This window comes from Pseudomyrmex gracilis, unplaced genomic scaffold (genome assembly GCF_002006095.1).
Source record: "Pseudomyrmex gracilis isolate BER0280 unplaced genomic scaffold, ASM200609v1 scaffold_24, whole genome shotgun sequence".
In the NCBI taxonomy this organism is placed as follows: Eukaryota; Metazoa; Arthropoda; class Insecta; order Hymenoptera; family Formicidae; genus Pseudomyrmex; species Pseudomyrmex gracilis.
Window position 1 is genome coordinate 363,785 of NW_018020608.1, and position 17,265 is coordinate 381,049.

At 38.0% G+C, this 17,265-nt stretch overlaps 6 protein-coding genes across 13 annotated transcripts in view; 2 read left to right on the forward strand and 4 right to left on the reverse strand.

The window, feature by feature from the left end:
* Positions 1–312: 312 nt before the first annotated feature.
* On the reverse strand, positions 313–2,776 carry LOC109852123 (opsin, ultraviolet-sensitive). The gene is made up of 5 exons (XM_020422977.1): positions 2,484–2,776; positions 1,718–1,933; positions 1,217–1,598; positions 942–1,126; positions 313–724 (listed from the first exon to the last, which is right to left on the reverse strand). The coding sequence occupies exons 1-5, from the start codon at positions 2,759–2,761 to the stop codon at positions 622–624; spliced, it is 1,164 nt and encodes a 387-aa protein (XP_020278566.1). The 5' UTR covers positions 2,762–2,776; the 3' UTR covers positions 313–621.
* Positions 2,777–3,207: 431 nt separating this feature from the next.
* On the reverse strand, positions 3,208–9,413 carry LOC109852122 (FAD synthase-like). Of its 2 annotated transcripts, XM_020422976.1 has the most exons (7): positions 7,991–8,594; positions 5,159–5,335; positions 4,802–5,048; positions 4,252–4,687; positions 3,996–4,137; positions 3,481–3,900; positions 3,208–3,396 (listed from the first exon to the last, which is right to left on the reverse strand). In XM_020422976.1, the coding sequence occupies exons 1-7, from the start codon at positions 8,510–8,512 to the stop codon at positions 3,367–3,369; spliced, it is 1,974 nt and encodes a 657-aa protein (XP_020278565.1). In that variant the 5' UTR covers positions 8,513–8,594; the 3' UTR covers positions 3,208–3,366. The 2 variants fall into 2 exon arrangements, with proteins under 2 accessions (XP_020278565.1, XP_020278564.1); XM_020422975.1 differs by lacking the exon at positions 7,991–8,594 and adding an exon at positions 9,224–9,413 and having other exon boundaries at positions 3,208–3,900; positions 5,159–5,341.
* On the reverse strand, positions 6,686–7,542 carry LOC109852125 (uncharacterized protein C8orf59 homolog). Its single transcript, XM_020422980.1, has 2 exons — positions 7,349–7,542; positions 6,686–7,053 (listed from the first exon to the last, which is right to left on the reverse strand). Exons 1-2 carry the CDS (start codon positions 7,457–7,459, stop codon positions 6,802–6,804), a joined length of 363 nt encoding a protein of 120 aa, XP_020278569.1. The 5' UTR covers positions 7,460–7,542; the 3' UTR covers positions 6,686–6,801.
* An 83-nt stretch (positions 9,414–9,496) lies between the features above and the next one.
* LOC109852124 (28S ribosomal protein S14, mitochondrial) lies at positions 9,497–10,220 on the forward strand. Its single transcript, XM_020422979.1, has 3 exons — positions 9,497–9,584; positions 9,683–9,820; positions 9,926–10,220. Exons 1-3 carry the CDS (start codon positions 9,510–9,512, stop codon positions 10,109–10,111), a joined length of 399 nt encoding a protein of 132 aa, XP_020278568.1. The 5' UTR covers positions 9,497–9,509; the 3' UTR covers positions 10,112–10,220.
* A 3,444-nt stretch (positions 10,221–13,664) lies between these two features.
* Positions 13,665–17,066, forward strand: LOC109852046 (gustatory receptor for sugar taste 64a-like). The gene is made up of 9 exons (XM_020422828.1): positions 13,665–13,877; positions 14,009–14,240; positions 14,752–14,887; positions 15,321–15,523; positions 15,778–15,869; positions 16,019–16,239; positions 16,464–16,632; positions 16,802–16,891; positions 16,975–17,066. Exons 1-9 carry the CDS (start codon positions 13,665–13,667, stop codon positions 17,038–17,040), a joined length of 1,422 nt encoding a protein of 473 aa, XP_020278417.1. The 3' UTR covers positions 17,041–17,066.
* Positions 16,536–17,265, reverse strand: part of LOC109852044 (gustatory receptor for sugar taste 64e-like) — a 20,815-nt gene continuing 20,085 nt past the window's right edge. For 6 of the 7 annotated variants that reach the window (XM_020422823.1, XM_020422821.1, XM_020422820.1 and 3 more), the window contains one exon: positions 16,559–16,619. In XM_020422823.1, coding sequence (XP_020278412.1) covers positions 16,572–16,619 — 48 coding nt within the window. In that variant the 3' untranslated portion in view covers positions 16,559–16,571. Of the gene's footprint in view, positions 16,620–17,265 lie in introns of all 7 variants that reach the window. The other variant, XM_020422827.1, reaches the window with a different exon arrangement.

The window sequence follows — 17,265 nt, forward strand, 5'->3', positions numbered from 1 at the left end:
TATATATATATATATTATGTATATATATATATAGTAGTTCTCTTTCTCCGGTCTAAAGTCTACCATAAGTCGCATCTTCCTTACTTTCCTTTGGTCTTCCCGGGCCTACTTTCTCATAGCTTTAAGACAAGGCTGCTAGTGTATAAAAAAAAAAAAACAAAAAACAAAACGAAACAAATAAAGTTATACTTGCTAGTTTTTGTTCCTCACACCGTGTTTTTTTCTGTCCTACTATAAACGTTTGTAAAAAAAACAAAGAGGAATTATAGCTGAGCGATAACATTTCGAGAATAAAATCTATTTACAAGCGCGTAAGATGTGCCATGCGAGGGAGGATTTATTTATTGCTTTGATTTGCCATACACATGATCGATTGTTGTGTGTTCGATTGTTAACAGGAAATCGTCGTATTTTTAGCAGCAAAGTCGAAAAACAAACGTTGCAGTCGTCGATGAGGTATCGCGCGCTCGTTGCGCACTGTGTTCCCGGTTTTGTTTTTATTTTAAACAGAATTTACAATCACTATTGAATAAAATGTTTATACTACCACTGCGAGGTGTAAGATCGGTATGTCACGGAAGATATGAGCATCTTTACGGCTGTCATGGAGTGTCGTATATTTTAGGACGTCGGCGCGCTCGTAACTTCGGTCGTTGTGCTCTGCGTATCCGCAGGCGGTTTCTCTTGCAATTCCAACCACGGTAGCCGTTTTTGCAATTCTAACCTGCAACGCAGAATTTTATTATTTGATAAGAACATATAAGAGGAGCAAAACAATATTAAAAGCTTTTCTCTGTGATTTTTCTACAAACTCTAAAACACAACTCCACAAGTACTCTATCCGCCAAGTGTTGGGACACTCTTGCGCGTCGAAAAACACGAAAAAAAAATATTTATCGTGGAAAAAGAACGTTAAGTCGTTTTTTTGCCTGTTCACTCACCTGTATCTCGGATGACTTATGGCGTATACGTATGGATCTAAACACGCCACGAATTTACACGTGCACGCCGGTATCATCGTGACGCCGGGCGTTAACAGCGCTTTGTTTCCAAAAGCGCCGATCAACGCGAGAACAGCGTACGGGGTCCATGACAGAACGAAGAGGAAGCAGATCGTAATCGCGGCCTGCGGGAAAACAAATGTCATGATATGTTACTTCGTTCGTTCGCTAAATTCGGTAGAGAAAAAGATACCAATATGCACGGATTTTGATACCTTAGCTATGCGTATCTCCGCGGTTTGAGCGTTCGCGTTCGCGTTGCTTCTCAGACTTTCGACGTTCATTTTCTTGGCCTGTTCGCGAAGAGCCTTCTCGTGCTCGACGACGTGACTGACGATCTGGCTGTAATAGTATATAATTAGACTCATCGGTATGCAATAGGAGAAGGTGAATATCGTGGCCACGAAGTATCGCGTTTCCGGTGCGTCTGTCAAGTAATCGAAGGTGCAACTCGTCAGAAAGCCTTCCGGCACAAATCGACCCCAGACGTGCATCAGGGGCATCAGGGACCAGGGAATCGTGTACGTCCAAATGAGCGCGATGAAGAGCATCACCTGACCGCGCGACAGCTTTCCATCCAGCGGTCGGGCTATGGTGCTACAGTTTCATCAAAACCGGAATTAAAATACATGTGATATAATTTGTCAAGTACAATTTGTTCATAATTTATATGTAACACGAGAGATTAATGTATTCATGAAACGACCTTGAGATACCTGTATCTGTCGTACGCAATGGCGGCGTTTGTCATGCTAGCTCCAATTCCACTCAACGATCCCATAACACCGAAGATCTGACATCCCAGGTTGCCCAAAGCAAATCCGGTATTGAAGGAATTGTATATAAACACTGGCGCTTTGAGCATCATGACGAAGTCACAGAATGCCAGGTTTACGACGAACATGTTCGAAGGGGTTCTCAGAGATTTCGCTCTACACGTGTGAAAAAAAAATATATATATACATACAGGGTGTCCGACAATTACTTTAACATCTCTCGTAGGCAGGTAGAAGAAGTAAAACTAAGTCGAAAAATCCTGAACCATTTTTTTCTATTACATATAATAAAGGATTTATTATTGAATAAATCCAATAAAGCCAATCAGCGCCGACCTTTAGCCGGGCTCACGTCAGTGAGCCGCGCGGAGCGCTCACGCACACCAGAAGTGTGATTCACTGACGTGCGTTCGGCTAAAGATCGGTGCTGATTAGCTTGATTTATTCAATAATTACTCCTTTATTATACGTAATAGAAAAAAATGGTTCATGACTTTTCGACTCAGTTTTACTTCTTCTATCCGATTACGAGAGATGTTAAAATAATTGTCGGACACCCTGTATATATATATATTACACAGAAATGTGTGTCGATGTATCACTCGAAAAACACTTGAAATACATTGATAAACAACGTGTGTGCGCGAACATTCGTATGAAAGTCCCTCTCTTTTGTTAAAATATTTAAAAAATATTCGAAACTTACGAGCAGAATATCCATAAGACCAATCCGTTTCCAAGTAGCGCCACAAAGGTGAAGAGTGTGTAAAGAATAGCCAGTAGATAATGAAGGGAGGGGTTGGGTTCGGGATATACCAGCCAATGTTCCGGTATGTGGATCAATTCCTCGGCAGGGACGTTCCATCCCAGCAATCGTGGTGGCCCTGCTGGCAGAACCCTCGCCTCCCAATGAACGCTTCCGTTGGACATGTTGGACATCCGCCAGCCCCCTCGCCTTAATTCACTTTCCGTCTTGATCGACATTTATACGCTCTTACGTACCAACTCGAATTCTGTGAAACCTCAATCCATCCGGATTAAATGGCTTCGGGCGAGGATCAACCGAGACGATCCCCAGATTATCCTCGACTTGCTGACGATCACAGCAGATATACGCATTTATATGTTACTCGTTCAAGTTCATCATCTGAGCTGTTTCTGATAGTTCTGAAGTTTTTCGGTTTTGAGTTTTAAAACGATTGATATTTTAATATCGTTTTCTTTCTCTTGAACCACGAAGAAACACAGTTACCGGCATCTTGATAGAAAGCAATTTATTTTCTCAAAATTTTCGAGTACATCGCAATTATTAGATACTTATAGTATCCAATAAAGTATATCCTATCATTTATATGTACATAAATATGTTTATTGTTAAATTTAAACATATAAATAATTTTTACGTATAATTTGATTTTTTTTTACGGATCTTGACAGAATAGATCGATTTTTTTAACACATTTTTCTTACATCTGATATAAATGAAAAAATATCTAAAGTGATATCAAAGAGTAAGACAATTAATACTATTGGTAATCAATATCACTTAATCAATACTAAGATGTATTGAGACAACGCAATAATACTAGCTAGCTCCCCTTCAGTTTGCCAAAAATCTCCTAAAATTTCATATACAGAAATTTATTTACATTTGTATAAATTTTCTAAAATTTTAGATTTATTATACTTTATTTTTATCATACTCTGCCCTCCCTCTCGGTGGATTTATCGGTCAAAGTGTACGCTGGCAGATAAGACGACGGGTTGGCGGGATCCTTCAACAACGGATTTCGCGTTGTGGTGCTTTTACTGCCGATACTCGTGTATCCTTGATCGTATAGGGAGCAGTAAGGAATATTGTGTTTCAATAAAAACGACCACACCTGACTGTACGTCCAATCTAGAATAGGACTGACGCGCATCAACGGCGGCCAGTCTGGATCGGTCGGAGCAAACGGTTGCAAGTCCTTCGAACCAGGATCACCTTTTCTCATACCTATAAGACCCGCTTTCAAACCGGGCCTCTCTTCCAGTAACGCGGCTAGAGCGGACCGCATCGGAAATTCCTTTCGTATCATCTCCAAATTGTAATACCGAGAAGCTGATTCCACGAACGTTTCCACCTGCATACGTGTAGCGTATAAAGTAACGTTTTATTATTTAAGTGTTTAATAAATTAAATGCGCGTATTCACAAACTAACTGTCAAGTCTTCTTACCTCCGGAAATGAGTCGGCAGTTATATACAGGCATAATAAAGACGAGATATTACGCAATTTAGCAACGACAGCAGTCAGATGCAAGACCACCGTGCAGTCTTTGCCGCCATTAAAATTAATAAAAATTTCGTCTGACTTGTATCTATTAAATATTTTAAAAAGTTATATTTATTTTTATGTTTCAACTTCAAATCGAAGTAACGTTCAAAGAGTATAAATATGACTTTTAACTATTTATTTAAACGCGCGTCGTTACCTGTCGTAACACTCGTTCAATATGTCTAACGCAGATTTAACATGCGCCTCGCTTTTGCCAGTTTCCAGAACGGCGTTCACTTGAAAACAACCGAGTCCGTGATTCGGATTCATAATTTTTCGCGCCGGTAAATAATACAGCAGTTCCTCCTTCGCCTCTTGAACCGTTTCCTCGGATCCTTCCAAAACGATCCTCGTGAAAGCTCGCGGCTTCGATTGCGGATAACTGCCAATTTTCACTTTGCCTATNCAGCGTTTCGCTTGTTCATCCAAAATATTTACTATTGATAATTCGTTCGAGTCGATATCTATGTGTTCAAAGTGCAATACCTTGCGTCCTCTAAGTCGCGGAATTATCGCGTCCGCCGCGGGTTCGAAATATTTCGGAGAACCAGGCAGTATGTAAACATTTTTCACGCTTATTATCGCAAAAGTCTCTGNAAATGACATTACGCGCGACATTTTGATCATAAAACATCTCGAAATATAGATTGTATAGATTTTTACATACACGTGTAAAAAACATCATAAGAGCGCAACTTTTGACGTACCTGGAGAATCGATTTTGATAATTTCGCAAGAACTCGGAACGATACAAAATCGTTCGATTTCACGCTGATCGGGACTCTCTTGGATATAAATGTCGAACAATTTTTGATTTAATTCAAGTTCTAGGTTAACCGCTTTTGCCACAGCTTCGTAAGTTACATCATCGTGCGTAGGCCCGACACCCCCAGATGTGAACACAACGGAGTACTCGTTTGAGGCATTGCTCACTTCTTTAGCAATGTCATCCACCTGACACAGGCGAACAGAGTGGTAAAGTGTGTATTACACGTAATTATTTGTTCACGTTTGTGTTTTCATATTATACGAGACAAATTTTTACAATTAAAAGCAATACGTACAACATCGGGAACTACCACGACTCTTTGCAAGCTCACTCCAGCAGCTGTCAAACTTCTCGCCAGATACGATGTGTTGGTGTCAATTATCTGGCCACGTAAAATCTCATCCCCCACGACTATTAAGCTTGCCGTGCACAAATTACACATCTCGTGTGACATGTTGTCTCGTGCTTTTGTCTTTTACTGAGATAAAAAAAGAAATACGAAACTAGTAATTTTCTGCAATAATATACATACGAAGAGTAACGTGAAATTTAATATACTAGCACAACACAAGCGCGCGCTACGCGCATGCTATTATTATTTTTATTTAACGTGTTGTCAGTGAGCACAACCTCTCACCGCGATGACAGATAGTAAGACCGGCCCAGTAGTCCTGCGGCCTGAGTGCAGGGGCTGCGGACTCGGAGTTCTCGAGTTTCGAATCCAACCCACTACCTAAAGGATTTTTTCCGGGCCGGTTCCTTTCAATCGAGTATATCGATTGATTGGCGAACAGAATCGAGACTCCAAAAATTTAATTCGAGTGTAATCTCGAATTAATCATCCTCCCACAAGGCGATCAAAGTCAAAACATCTCGAACACGAGCCCGACACAAGCGGGCGGGCGTCGCCCACTGTGAAAGAAGGCCGTGTATCGCGTGGTAGTAGGAACAAGGAACTGCACAGAAAAAGCTAGAGGAAAAATAGAAGAGACCAGAAAAATAAGAGTAAAGGAGAAGAAGTGAATGTGCCCGCAAAAATCGTTTAACGGTTATGGGCACGTTAAAATAATGACATAAAAAAAAAAAAAATGACATATAGTATATACGTCTTATAAACCGTATAATACATACATATGAGAAATGTCAGAACTAACGCATGAAAATCAAACTCAAAAAATACTGAGAAAGAAAAGTGGAAAACAACAAGTGACTAAAATCACGTGACAGAAAAAAGGCTAAAAAAAAGAATATCTTAAATAAAATGATTTTACCTTATACAAGATGTTTTTATCTTAAAAAAGATAATTGTATCTTAAATAAAATGATTTTATCATATAAAAAAAAGATAATTTTATCTCACACACAAAAATAATTTTATCTTTTAAAAGATAATTTTATCTTAAATAAAATGATTTTATCTTATACAAGATGATGATCAACCAACTAATCGGCAACGCGGAAAAGAGACAACAATAGGTGCTATATATTTGACTCCAAACGCTCACTTCTTGGTACACATGCCTTTTTTAATATAAGGAGGATAGAGAGAGAGAAGATAGTGTTTCTTTTTTTTTTTATCTCTTCTCATCACTCATTCATTCACTCTTTCTCTCTTTTTCCAAAGTCCACGTCTCTCATCCAGTATTTCTCACACACTTCAACAACAAAAATACAGAGAATACAGAGCATACAATAAAATAAAATAAAAAAACAAAGAACAATGTGAGTTTTGTAATATTTTTTGCTAATCTAAATTATATCACAAGAAAGATATGTTTAATAAAGAATCATTAGTGCGCAATAGTTTTGTTTACGTTTTATTTTGAAAAAATATCAGTAGAACAACAATTCTTGTACAAAGTAATAAACTTGCTCTGCAACGTGTGATAAATAAAATTAAATTACATTTCAATGAATTAAGTCATGCACAGCGTGTGTTCATTTCTCTTTTTCTCTCTTTCTTGTCTCGTCAAGTTGCATCCGCTCCATCAGTGAGGTCGTCGCTTCCGTTTGTTGCGGCGACACTCTGTTAACCCAAGGCTGCCGGTTTGTCTTGTCTGATTGTTTTTTAGAATTACCACCCGTTTGTTTGACATTAGTCGTTTTCACGTCTCTGCGCAATTCTTCCAATAGCTGATCCATGTTCGCTGTTTTATCTTTGTTCAATATTTTGCTTTTTTTTAAATCAAGCTAAGTGAAAAGCACAAAAATGTTTTTTTTTTTTAAATATGTTTGGATATCTTATCCATTACGTTCACAAACATCGTGCACGCGAGTTTTTCGTAGAATGTAAATAAAAAACTTTTGTAATATATATGTATATATATATATCTCTCTCTCTCTTCTCGCGCTAGTGCAAGTTTAGTTTAAATCAATAAAATCGAGCTTTTACAATTTGTTTTTGTCACATACTGCCACGAACTTAGGTGTAGAATATAACCTCTCGTAAGAATTAATTGAAAATTTTCAGATATTCATCACTTACTTTTTTCAGATTAGTAATCACCTTCTGTGCCTTATTTTTACACTTCATACTGCGTACCTTTGCCACTTTGAAGACATTTTTGTTTTTGTGATTTCCCTTGTTCTTTCCCATTGCTTTTTCTGTAAAATCATTCGTTTATGAGTCATTGTTTACAATTCCAATTAAAATTATTGTTTTACAAAGCTACTACATATCGTTACAATTTATTTTAAGTTTCTTCGTTGCTGGCTCCCCGCCTCTAATCATACTCTGTTTAAGCAAAAATGACACTCGCACCATCTCTTTGTTCGGTGCAACATTTCTAATGTCCTGCACGCTAACAATAGAATCAGCAGACAAAGTGTGATTAAGTTGTTGCTCGACTAGAAACTGTCCGAGTTTGCAGATATCTTCCTCCTTACTCGCTTTCACGAAACAATACACGTGAAACGTAAGTGGCTTAACGCAGACTTTTTTCAGCTCTTCTTCCGTAAACCAATCGGGCAGTATGTCTAGAAATTCAACAGCCGACGCCGGCAAGTTCATGACTACGTGTTCGGTACCAGGTAAATTTTGGTCACGTCGGGACAATACGTCATTTTTCACAACGTTTCTCAAAAACTCTCTACCGTCCATGTTGAAAGCTTGAAACTCGCCCTTCACTTTATTAACAGTGGCATTTTTTCGAAGCCATTTGTAAGATTCGGGATTCAGATCATTGGCTAATACTCGAATTCTTTTGCGCGCAGCGTAAATAGCAAATGGCCCCACTCCCGCGAACACGTCGTACAGAACGTCATTTTGCGCCATTAATTTTACTATTCTTTCGTGTTCGGTGGACAAACGTGGGTTCCAATAAACCTGTGCAAAGTCAAACTCGTACATACATCCGTTTTCCTTTGCGGTTGTTATTGTGTTCTTTTCGCCAGCCAGAATCTCCATATTAAAATATCTAAACGTCGAATCAATTATATTTATTTTATTCACTACCGTCCGTATGGGTGGAATTTTATCGAGAAACACTTGACCGATGAGAGTTTTGTATGGCAAGTGTATATCGCGTAGATTTACTTGTGCAATGTGTCCTACCAGACTGTACGATGTTGGACTTGGAATATCTTCTGGCAGAACTGCTTTCAATATCTCATCGCGGTCCCAATTTTCATATTTGATTGTCAGGTTCATTGTGTCGAAACATTCATATTTGCCTGCTAATAACTTTCTATCGTTCTCAGAAATATCCTCCAATTTTTTAACAATATTTGGATTTAGATAAACAATTACTTCGTTGTTACTCATTGTCTGTACTGATTTGAAGTTATCCATCTTTAAGAAATATTTCTTCAAGACGTAGATATCCTTCAAGAAAGTAATATTGGATAATTTTAATATCGGCACATTCACAACTGTTGTAAATGCATCGCGATCCAAGTGTGTCATTCCGCGAACAGACACTGGAGGAACCAGCAAGGAAGCCATGGTAGTATAAAGGTTGCACTGATTTGTCAAGCAATTAGAGTGCCATATCTTATTGAAGAAGAATCTGCCCACTGCCATATACGGGATCATACACTGCACAACACAACATAAACAGTTGACAATAACAGCTGTTTCCATCAGTTTTACTGTGTGCCACTTGATTATTTTATTATTATCACTTAATTATCATTCAATTACATTAATTAATATGTAGTCAATATAAATGTCTGATCCTGTATATTGACAAAATAAAGAATATTGCAACGCATCAGTGTAGAAATTGAAAAGTTAGGGCAATAAAATGAGACAAGCAATGTCTTATCAGAGAGGTTATGCGACATACGTATTTTTCAGCATTTTAAAACAAAGACAGTAGAAATAAAATAAAATAGATATTAAAGTGGAAATTCTATTTACCTCTTTTCCTATAAAATAATTCGACGTGCGTATATATGACACGAGACTTTCTTATTTAACAACCCAACTGGATAAAAAAACGTGTTTCTGGAGTTGTCTTGTGTATCTGGCACGTGTTTAAGCTTGCGTTCACGATGTCAAAAAATTCAGAGAAAAAGTTACTAGACTTAGACCAATCGCACTGACCGAACGGATCAATTCTGATTGGTCAATTTATCTCGATCAATGGGGACAATCAGAGTTGGCCAAACTGGTCTGATATGTTTTGATTCTCACGTAAACAAACATGGCGACAATGTTAAGAAACTGTGTTTTGACTGTTTGCAATTTGCCGAATAATATAAATATATTGGGATGTGGCGTAAGTGCTAATTTCTGTCTCGTCAATATTGCAGATCAGCGTACAATCGTATCGATACGCAATTTCTGTCAATCATTTTATATTTTTTTGTTTCGTAGCTTCAACAGGTACGAAACTTCGTCGGCTGCAGAACGATACGTGATATCAAGCGTAGAAAATTGGCGGAGAAACACGCCGAAGAACGATTACGTCTCGTTGCTCTGAAACGAAACAATATCTTGCCGATTGAAATAAGAGTAAATAAAAGTGTTTACGTTGTTTAGAGAGAAGGATCACATATGTATTTATATTTTGTATAAATTTATATGCACACTGATCTAACGCACAAATGATTCTTCTAGGACCTTGCTCAGCAGCAAATAGATGAAACAATTCCCAGACAAACCGCTCTGAGACAATTGACGCCGAGGTGTGTGGTGACTTCTCGAGGTCGTGGTAATTTGGTACGATGGAGAATATCTCGATTTATTTTCCGTCATTTAATTGATTACAATAAAATGGCTGGGATGCAACGTGCCATGTGGTAAGATGCAGATCGCAAGGAAGAACAATGCACTAGTTGTACACAAGTATCAACAGAGTATAAATAAATTGCAAAAGCACACGTGTAAATAAAATTATAGAAAATAAAAAAGCTTTCTGTGTCACAGATCGCAACATATATGTGTGTGTTTTTATTGTACGATTGGAAAATCTAAATATCAGCGATATAAATTTGTGCGAACTACTGAAAACTTGTCGTGTGTTTTTTGCATTGATAAATGCGTACGTGATTTAATTTACGCATCGTGTATTTTCAGCGAAAATAGGCCTGATAATTGATCAAGATTTATAAATATTTATTTTAAAACAAAATTTGTGTAAACAAAGAGAACATTTCCGACGTAACAATTTACGTTTTCGAGATTACCTGTAATATATTAAACAAAAAGGATGTAAGTTCGACGAAAATCCTGCTTCTCGCTTCTGACGTCACACTTAAAATTTGATGTGACCGGAACGAGTATCCTTAAGAAACTTTAGACGCGATAGACCCCTCCCCCAAAAACGCATTATCTGTGCAAAAATTTATTCTAAATTTATTGCATTCTAAATACTCTGCAAACTTTGCAGCCAGGCTCGCAAGTTTTTCGTCCGGAAAACTCGCGTGAGCGGAACACGAAAGTTGATTACTAATAGAATTATACGTGTTCGGTTTTGGTAATGAGAAGAAAATCGATTCGCGGACACGCATCAAGTGTAAACAGATATCGTTGTTTTTCTTCATTACTCATATCTCATTTATTAACACGCGTATTCTTTCCCGTAACTGCGGACAATTCGCATGCTTGAATATTTCATGTAACTCACTCCCGTACATACACAACCGCTTATCTTCCTACATCGCGAAAGCGCGAATACATGTTTATACCGATCGACAGATTATGAAGTGTTTTGTTAGCACACAAATCTCGAATATCAATATCGTAGACGCACCCGTACAATGACACGAAAACACGGACCTTTTACTAAATTGAACACACTCGCAAGAGTGTCGCAAAAATAATACTGCGTTTTGTACCGCGGAAACAGTTCGATTCGCTACTATAAATTTACACTTCTGTATTATATGATCGATTTACGCTTAAAAAAACGTAACGAAAACCTTTTCTAAGATAGAAAGCAGTTTTGAAGAAGTCTCTTTTCTTTCAGAAGATACACACGTAAAAATATTATATTCAGAAAAACGAGACATTTCGTACCGTCGTGTAAACTTTTTATTAATGTTCGTCATATATTCAATTCCGAAGTTCGAATTAAACTACGACCGTGATCCCGCAGAGAGACGCGCGGCGAGCATTCAAAAAAGTCACCAAAGACAGATGGTCGCTCATAATTTACGGAAAAAAGAAAAAAAATAACACAATCAATACGACTGTGTGTGTCATATATATGTACGCATTTTTTATTCTCAGCAGAGAAAACTTACTCGCGCTCGCGCGAGTTTCCAAGTGGTGTAGTCGGCTATCTGATCGGACATGCGTCGCGGAATCCTTCGCGTGAACGGAGGTTCTTTTCATTCAAGTCGGTCTTCGCCTCTCTAGTGTGCTCCGATACACCTGTGTGGTGTGGTGAGTTTACGTATCGCCCTGTGTGCCATCACATCGCCAAATTTTATTTACTTTGCACACACACACACACACACACACGCGCGCGCAAACACATTGTCTACGTTCGGTAGATGGAACTGCGACAACGTGAATCACGAAGGCCGGGATCTCATGTGGGTGCGCTTGTACAGATGTTAAGAAATTTAAAAAAATATATCGCGGAAATATCGGAGAACTTTGGATTTATTTTTTTCATAGAATAACAATTTGCTATAATAATTTACTTAATTATAATTTTTTAAACGCCACGAACTTTGTTTTAATTTACGAACGTGGTGGTCGCAATTTGCGTTTTCAAGAGTGTCACAAGGGGTTGAGCGTTAATAAACGTTGACAATAAAATGTTTATAGATTTAATGGAAATATCAACACAAAACGTGATAAACGGACAACAGTTCGTTAAATTTTTGATTGAACAATTTTAAAATTAAATTGAAACGTTTTAGCATCGTTTACTTGTTAATGAGTTTATAAACGTTACAACGTAATAATTTCATTGAAGAGAGAAATGTGTTGCAAAATCGATCAGTATTTGCGATGTTAGAGCAAGCATTAACAACAAAAGGTCGATAAGAATCAATCGTTGAGATTCTTGTATTATTTTTTCAGTGAAAAACACACTAGTTACGTAAACTCCGAGTGTCGAACAACATCGCGTTTATTTTACAGCACGCGTATGTGTAAAACAGAAAAAAAGCGCATACAAGTTTATATATTAGATTTTTTATACTTTTTAATATTTCTTTTTTCTCTCCCCGGACGTTTAATCTAATAGTGAATATTTATATACGAAAAAAAAAACACGTCCGTACTTTTTTCAATCTGTGTTTAATTTACAAAATGGCGAGAAATTCGTTCGGTAAAATTATCGTTTTTATTTCGCAAATAAATAATGTACTTTCGAGAGCTGTAACCGCATATCGACACTCGTTATAGGATTTCTATTTTATTTTATTTTTTTTTTTCCCCCATTATTTTTCAGCTCATAAAAATATAAAATTACACGAAACACGCGCGGCCACTTCATTACTTCGCAACGCGAATTTTTATGGCTATCGTGTTAATGGACGACGTCGTGAGACCGTATCTAAGAAATTGCAACCGACACCCACTTAATAACATTCGATCAGGATCATCCGAGAAGGTGACGTTATATTTGACGAGCAAACCGATTGCCCGCGTCATCGTAATGGCTTTTTATACACGTATATACACCGAGAAAACGACCGATCCTTTTTTTTTTTTTTTTTACGTGAGGGCTGCGGGGTAATATTACAGTTCACACTCGCATCCGCATGATGAAACATCGCTATAATTAATTCAGCGAATTACGCGCATCATGTTTGCCGCGAGCGAATGCACGTCGCCGCGGCCCACGTGTACAATACGTCGGCATCGGGGTAACACTTCGTGTTTAAAAAAACGTCGACATTACTCATTACGATTAATTATATCATTTTTTGAGACGCGCTACAGATTATCAACTAAATCACGCACATTTAATTACGCGCACTATCATGCGGTACTTTTTTTTTATTCCGTGACGTTTTAAAAAAAAACGAGATTGAATAATTACTTAAACTAACGCGCGTTGTCTCACGCGCGCATATGGAAATTAGAGTCGATCTTTTTTTGATTCTGCAGCAAAAACACAAATGCAAATTACCACGTGGGTGTATGACGGCGACTTAATTTAATTAATTTTGAAAATTGCAATTTTTAACTCGACAGAGAAGTTCTATTTCTCTCTTATGGTGCAAATGTGACACTTCGCGTCTGAAAAATTCGTCTTTTTTCATAGTACTTTTTATCTTATCGATATTTCAAATTTTCTGAAAAACGTATATTTGATAACGCAATTGATTCAATGTAGCGGCATCGCGATGAAATGGTGGTTTCGTTGAACATCAATGAAGACCCCTACAACGTGATGCTGAAAACAAAGCGAATGCTGAACGTGAATTCGAAGAGAGGCAGCGCGACTTGTCAGAAAATTTTGCCGTTTCTGAAGAAGAAAACCGAGGCGAAGGAGAATAATGCGGAAACCCAATTTTCGACCGCGCATCCGCCGGGTCCGCCTAGGACACGACCGTTACTGCGCAGCGGTTTTCTCAACGAGCAACCTCTGTCCTCGAGCAACAATGTAAGTTTTACACATTCTCAGTGTCGCGAGAACATCGGAAGTGTCGCGCGTCAAGTTGAAACAAAAAAAAAAAAAAAAACGATGATAAAGCAACGCGGAGAGGGGGATGGGGGGGAAATCTGTTTTCGCAGGATTTAGAGAGCTTCCACTGTGCGATAGGACCCGTTCTGGCGATGGCTCAATTTTTCGGAGCTCTGCCGGTCGCCGGAGTGCGCAGCCCGACCCCGTTGAAGCTGAGGTTCGCCAAGTTTTCACTTCACACTGCCTACGCCGCCCTCATCACCACGGCGGTGTTCATTATGGCAATATTGTCGGTTATTCACATGATAAGAACGTTAAACTCCTCGACTTTTGAAGTGAGAGGTAAACAGATAAAGTGTATTTTATACGCTTCGCAGAAACGCACCACGTGTGCCGCGTTCATTCTATATGAGAGGGTGACACATCGTTTTATTGCGCGGCGATAGCGACGAAGAATTAACACGTGAAGCCTTCGTCCTTTTCGCTGCAATTTTTTTTCTATATTCGATAAATATTAACAAAAATTAAATTCGGGAGATCTTTAACAGATCGAACCGTATTCTTTCTCGAAAGAATCTCTCTGTTACCTCTCTGATCCGTATTGCACCGAATAATCAAAAAGTTGCTTTGCGTGTACAAATATAGCGTAAACAAAAAAAAAAAAAGCTAAAACACTAAAAACTGAAAAACTATTAGATAAACTATTTTTCTACATTTTAAAGATTTTTTAATATATTTCTTTATATTATTTGTTATGTATATTATTTAATACATTTAGTTACAACAAAAATATCCATCGGATAACTCAGCAGACAAAAGGTTGGTAAAACGCAGCGTTCGTTTTGTTTCGCAGGAGGAATAGCGAACGCAACGGCGGGCGCGATATTCTACGGAAACAGCGTGTTGGGTTTGCTCATATTTTTCTGGCTGTCGCCGCGTTGGGTGATTCTTCAACGCGAATGGAGAACCATGGAACAGTTCATAGATAGGTAGACACCATACGTGTCTTTTATAAAAAAAAAAAAAAAAAAAACAACAGAAATAATCGTCGCACAGTTAGCTTATCGAATGATCGCGCTTGCATCACGCTTTTCACACCTGCAACATGTAAAGAGAGTCGCGCGCGTAGGATGTTTCTCGCGCAATACCTACTCGAAGGATATCGGAGATCGCGATCAAGCGCGTTCACGCGATGACAGCTACGAGAGAGCAATTGCAATAAAAAATATCACGTTTCAAGTTTCCCTTGACGCTATCGCGATATGGCAATCGCTTCGGATAGTCGATATATTTCTTCCCAAAGTTTGATTAACTCTTCTTCTCTCTCTCTCTCTCTCTTTGTATCGCTTGTGTATTCGCTTCATGTATTTATTAAGTTTTTTATTTTTGTATTTAGTAAATTTTTTCGTCATCTTTTCGCAGTAACAAAACGGAACGACCGAAACTTCGATGGAAGATCAACTTGATAGCCATCTTCATTCTGCTCCTCGCTCTTGTCGAACACATCTTGAGCATAGCGGTGAACACCGTGGATTACGATTGGAGCGGCAAGTCGGAGAATTCGACGTTTCAAAATTTCCTGTACATATACTGCAAGCACTCTCACTCGTTCATCTTGGAATCGCGTGAGTGGGTCGCACGAGGAAAAGTTTTTTTTTTTTTTTTTTTTTTTTAATTTAGATATCAAACAAACAAAGTACTTAGATGTGTTAACTGTGCGCGGCGCGGACACGCGCGTTTCTTGTAGAATTTGTTTGAGATATTACGTCTCTTTTCTTTCGCGGACGTACGTAAGAAGTCGTAGGATTAAATCCAACAACTTCCGGTTGTGTTTCCGCGAAGCGGAAACTTTTCTTACAAAGTTCTTTTTTATTTCCAGTGACTTACAACTTTACTCTCGGTATCTTCATTTTCATCGTCAGCAAACTGGCGACTTTCACCTGGAACTTCACCGACGTTTTCATCATGATGGTGAGTAAAAACTTATTCGCGAACTAATAATAACTTCTCCCACGTCACAATCACGGGAGATATAAATAAATAAAAACAAACAAAAATTATAATATGTAAACAAGAATAATTTTCAATTTTTAATTGTTTCTTTAAATATTTCTTTCGAGGTCGCTACCGGCCTGGCCGAGAGGTATAAACTTTTGAACAAACAAGTAGTGAGGTCGACGTCGAGGCGTCGGACAACGATAGACTGGAGCGGATTTCGCGAGGATTACGCTGTTCTAAGTTGCATGGTGAAGGAAGTAGACAATAATATCTCGCCCATAATTCTGCTCTCGTTTGCGAACAATCTTTACTTCATCTGTCTGCAATTACTGAACGGATTGTCGTAAGTGTTGACACTCACGCGATACATACAATCGAAACAGTGAAAGCAATTAAGTAACAACAACAAGAAAAACCATCACGAAGCATAACCGCTAATTGCCTATGTAGTATATATATATATATATATGTGTGTGTGTGTATACACATAAATGTTCTTTTTTCTCGTTAAAACTGTTTACATGTGACGCGTGTGTAACGTAACGTGTGTAATCGATTGTCGCACAGTCAGCCGGAAGGCAGCACCATCATCGTCGATATCTACTTCTTCGGATCCTTCATTTTTCTGATCGGGAGAACGGTAACCGTCACTCTGCTCACCGCTAGGATCAACGATCAGAGCAAAGTGGCATTGCCGGCTTTATACACTTGTTCGGCATCCACCTATAATGTAGAGGTAAATAATTCACGACTTGAACAAGAAAGAGAGACACACATCTGTAAAACTGCAATTGTATTTTTTTTTATTAAAAAGTTTCTGTTCAGTGAGATGTAGTTTTTCTTTTTTCAAATTTTTCTTCTCTGTGTAAATAATATAATTCATAAAAATTATTGTTCTCGCATAGACGGAAAGGCTGATATATCTGCTTACTACAGACGACATCGCGCTCACGGGACTGCGCTTTTTTTCTATTACGCGGAATTTTATGCTAGCGGTAAGAACGAATTAATTAATATTGTTTCGTATATATTTATCACAGAACGTGTTTATTAAAACATATCACGAATATATTTGCAGGTAGCCGGTGCGATCGTAACGTATGAGGTCGTGCTGTTGCAGTTTAACGTTGCGATGAATCATTAAACAAACAAAAATTTGTCAAAACAAAAAAAAAACAAAATGTAAACCCGGAGAGACAAAATAATATTGTATACGTATTAAAAAATCATCACACACACACACACACACACATATGTTATATTTATATATATACATATATATATATATATATATATCATTCTCTTATTGCAATTTAAATAAATTTGTCAAAAATGCAAATTGTCTAAAAACTAGTTTTCAACATAAAAT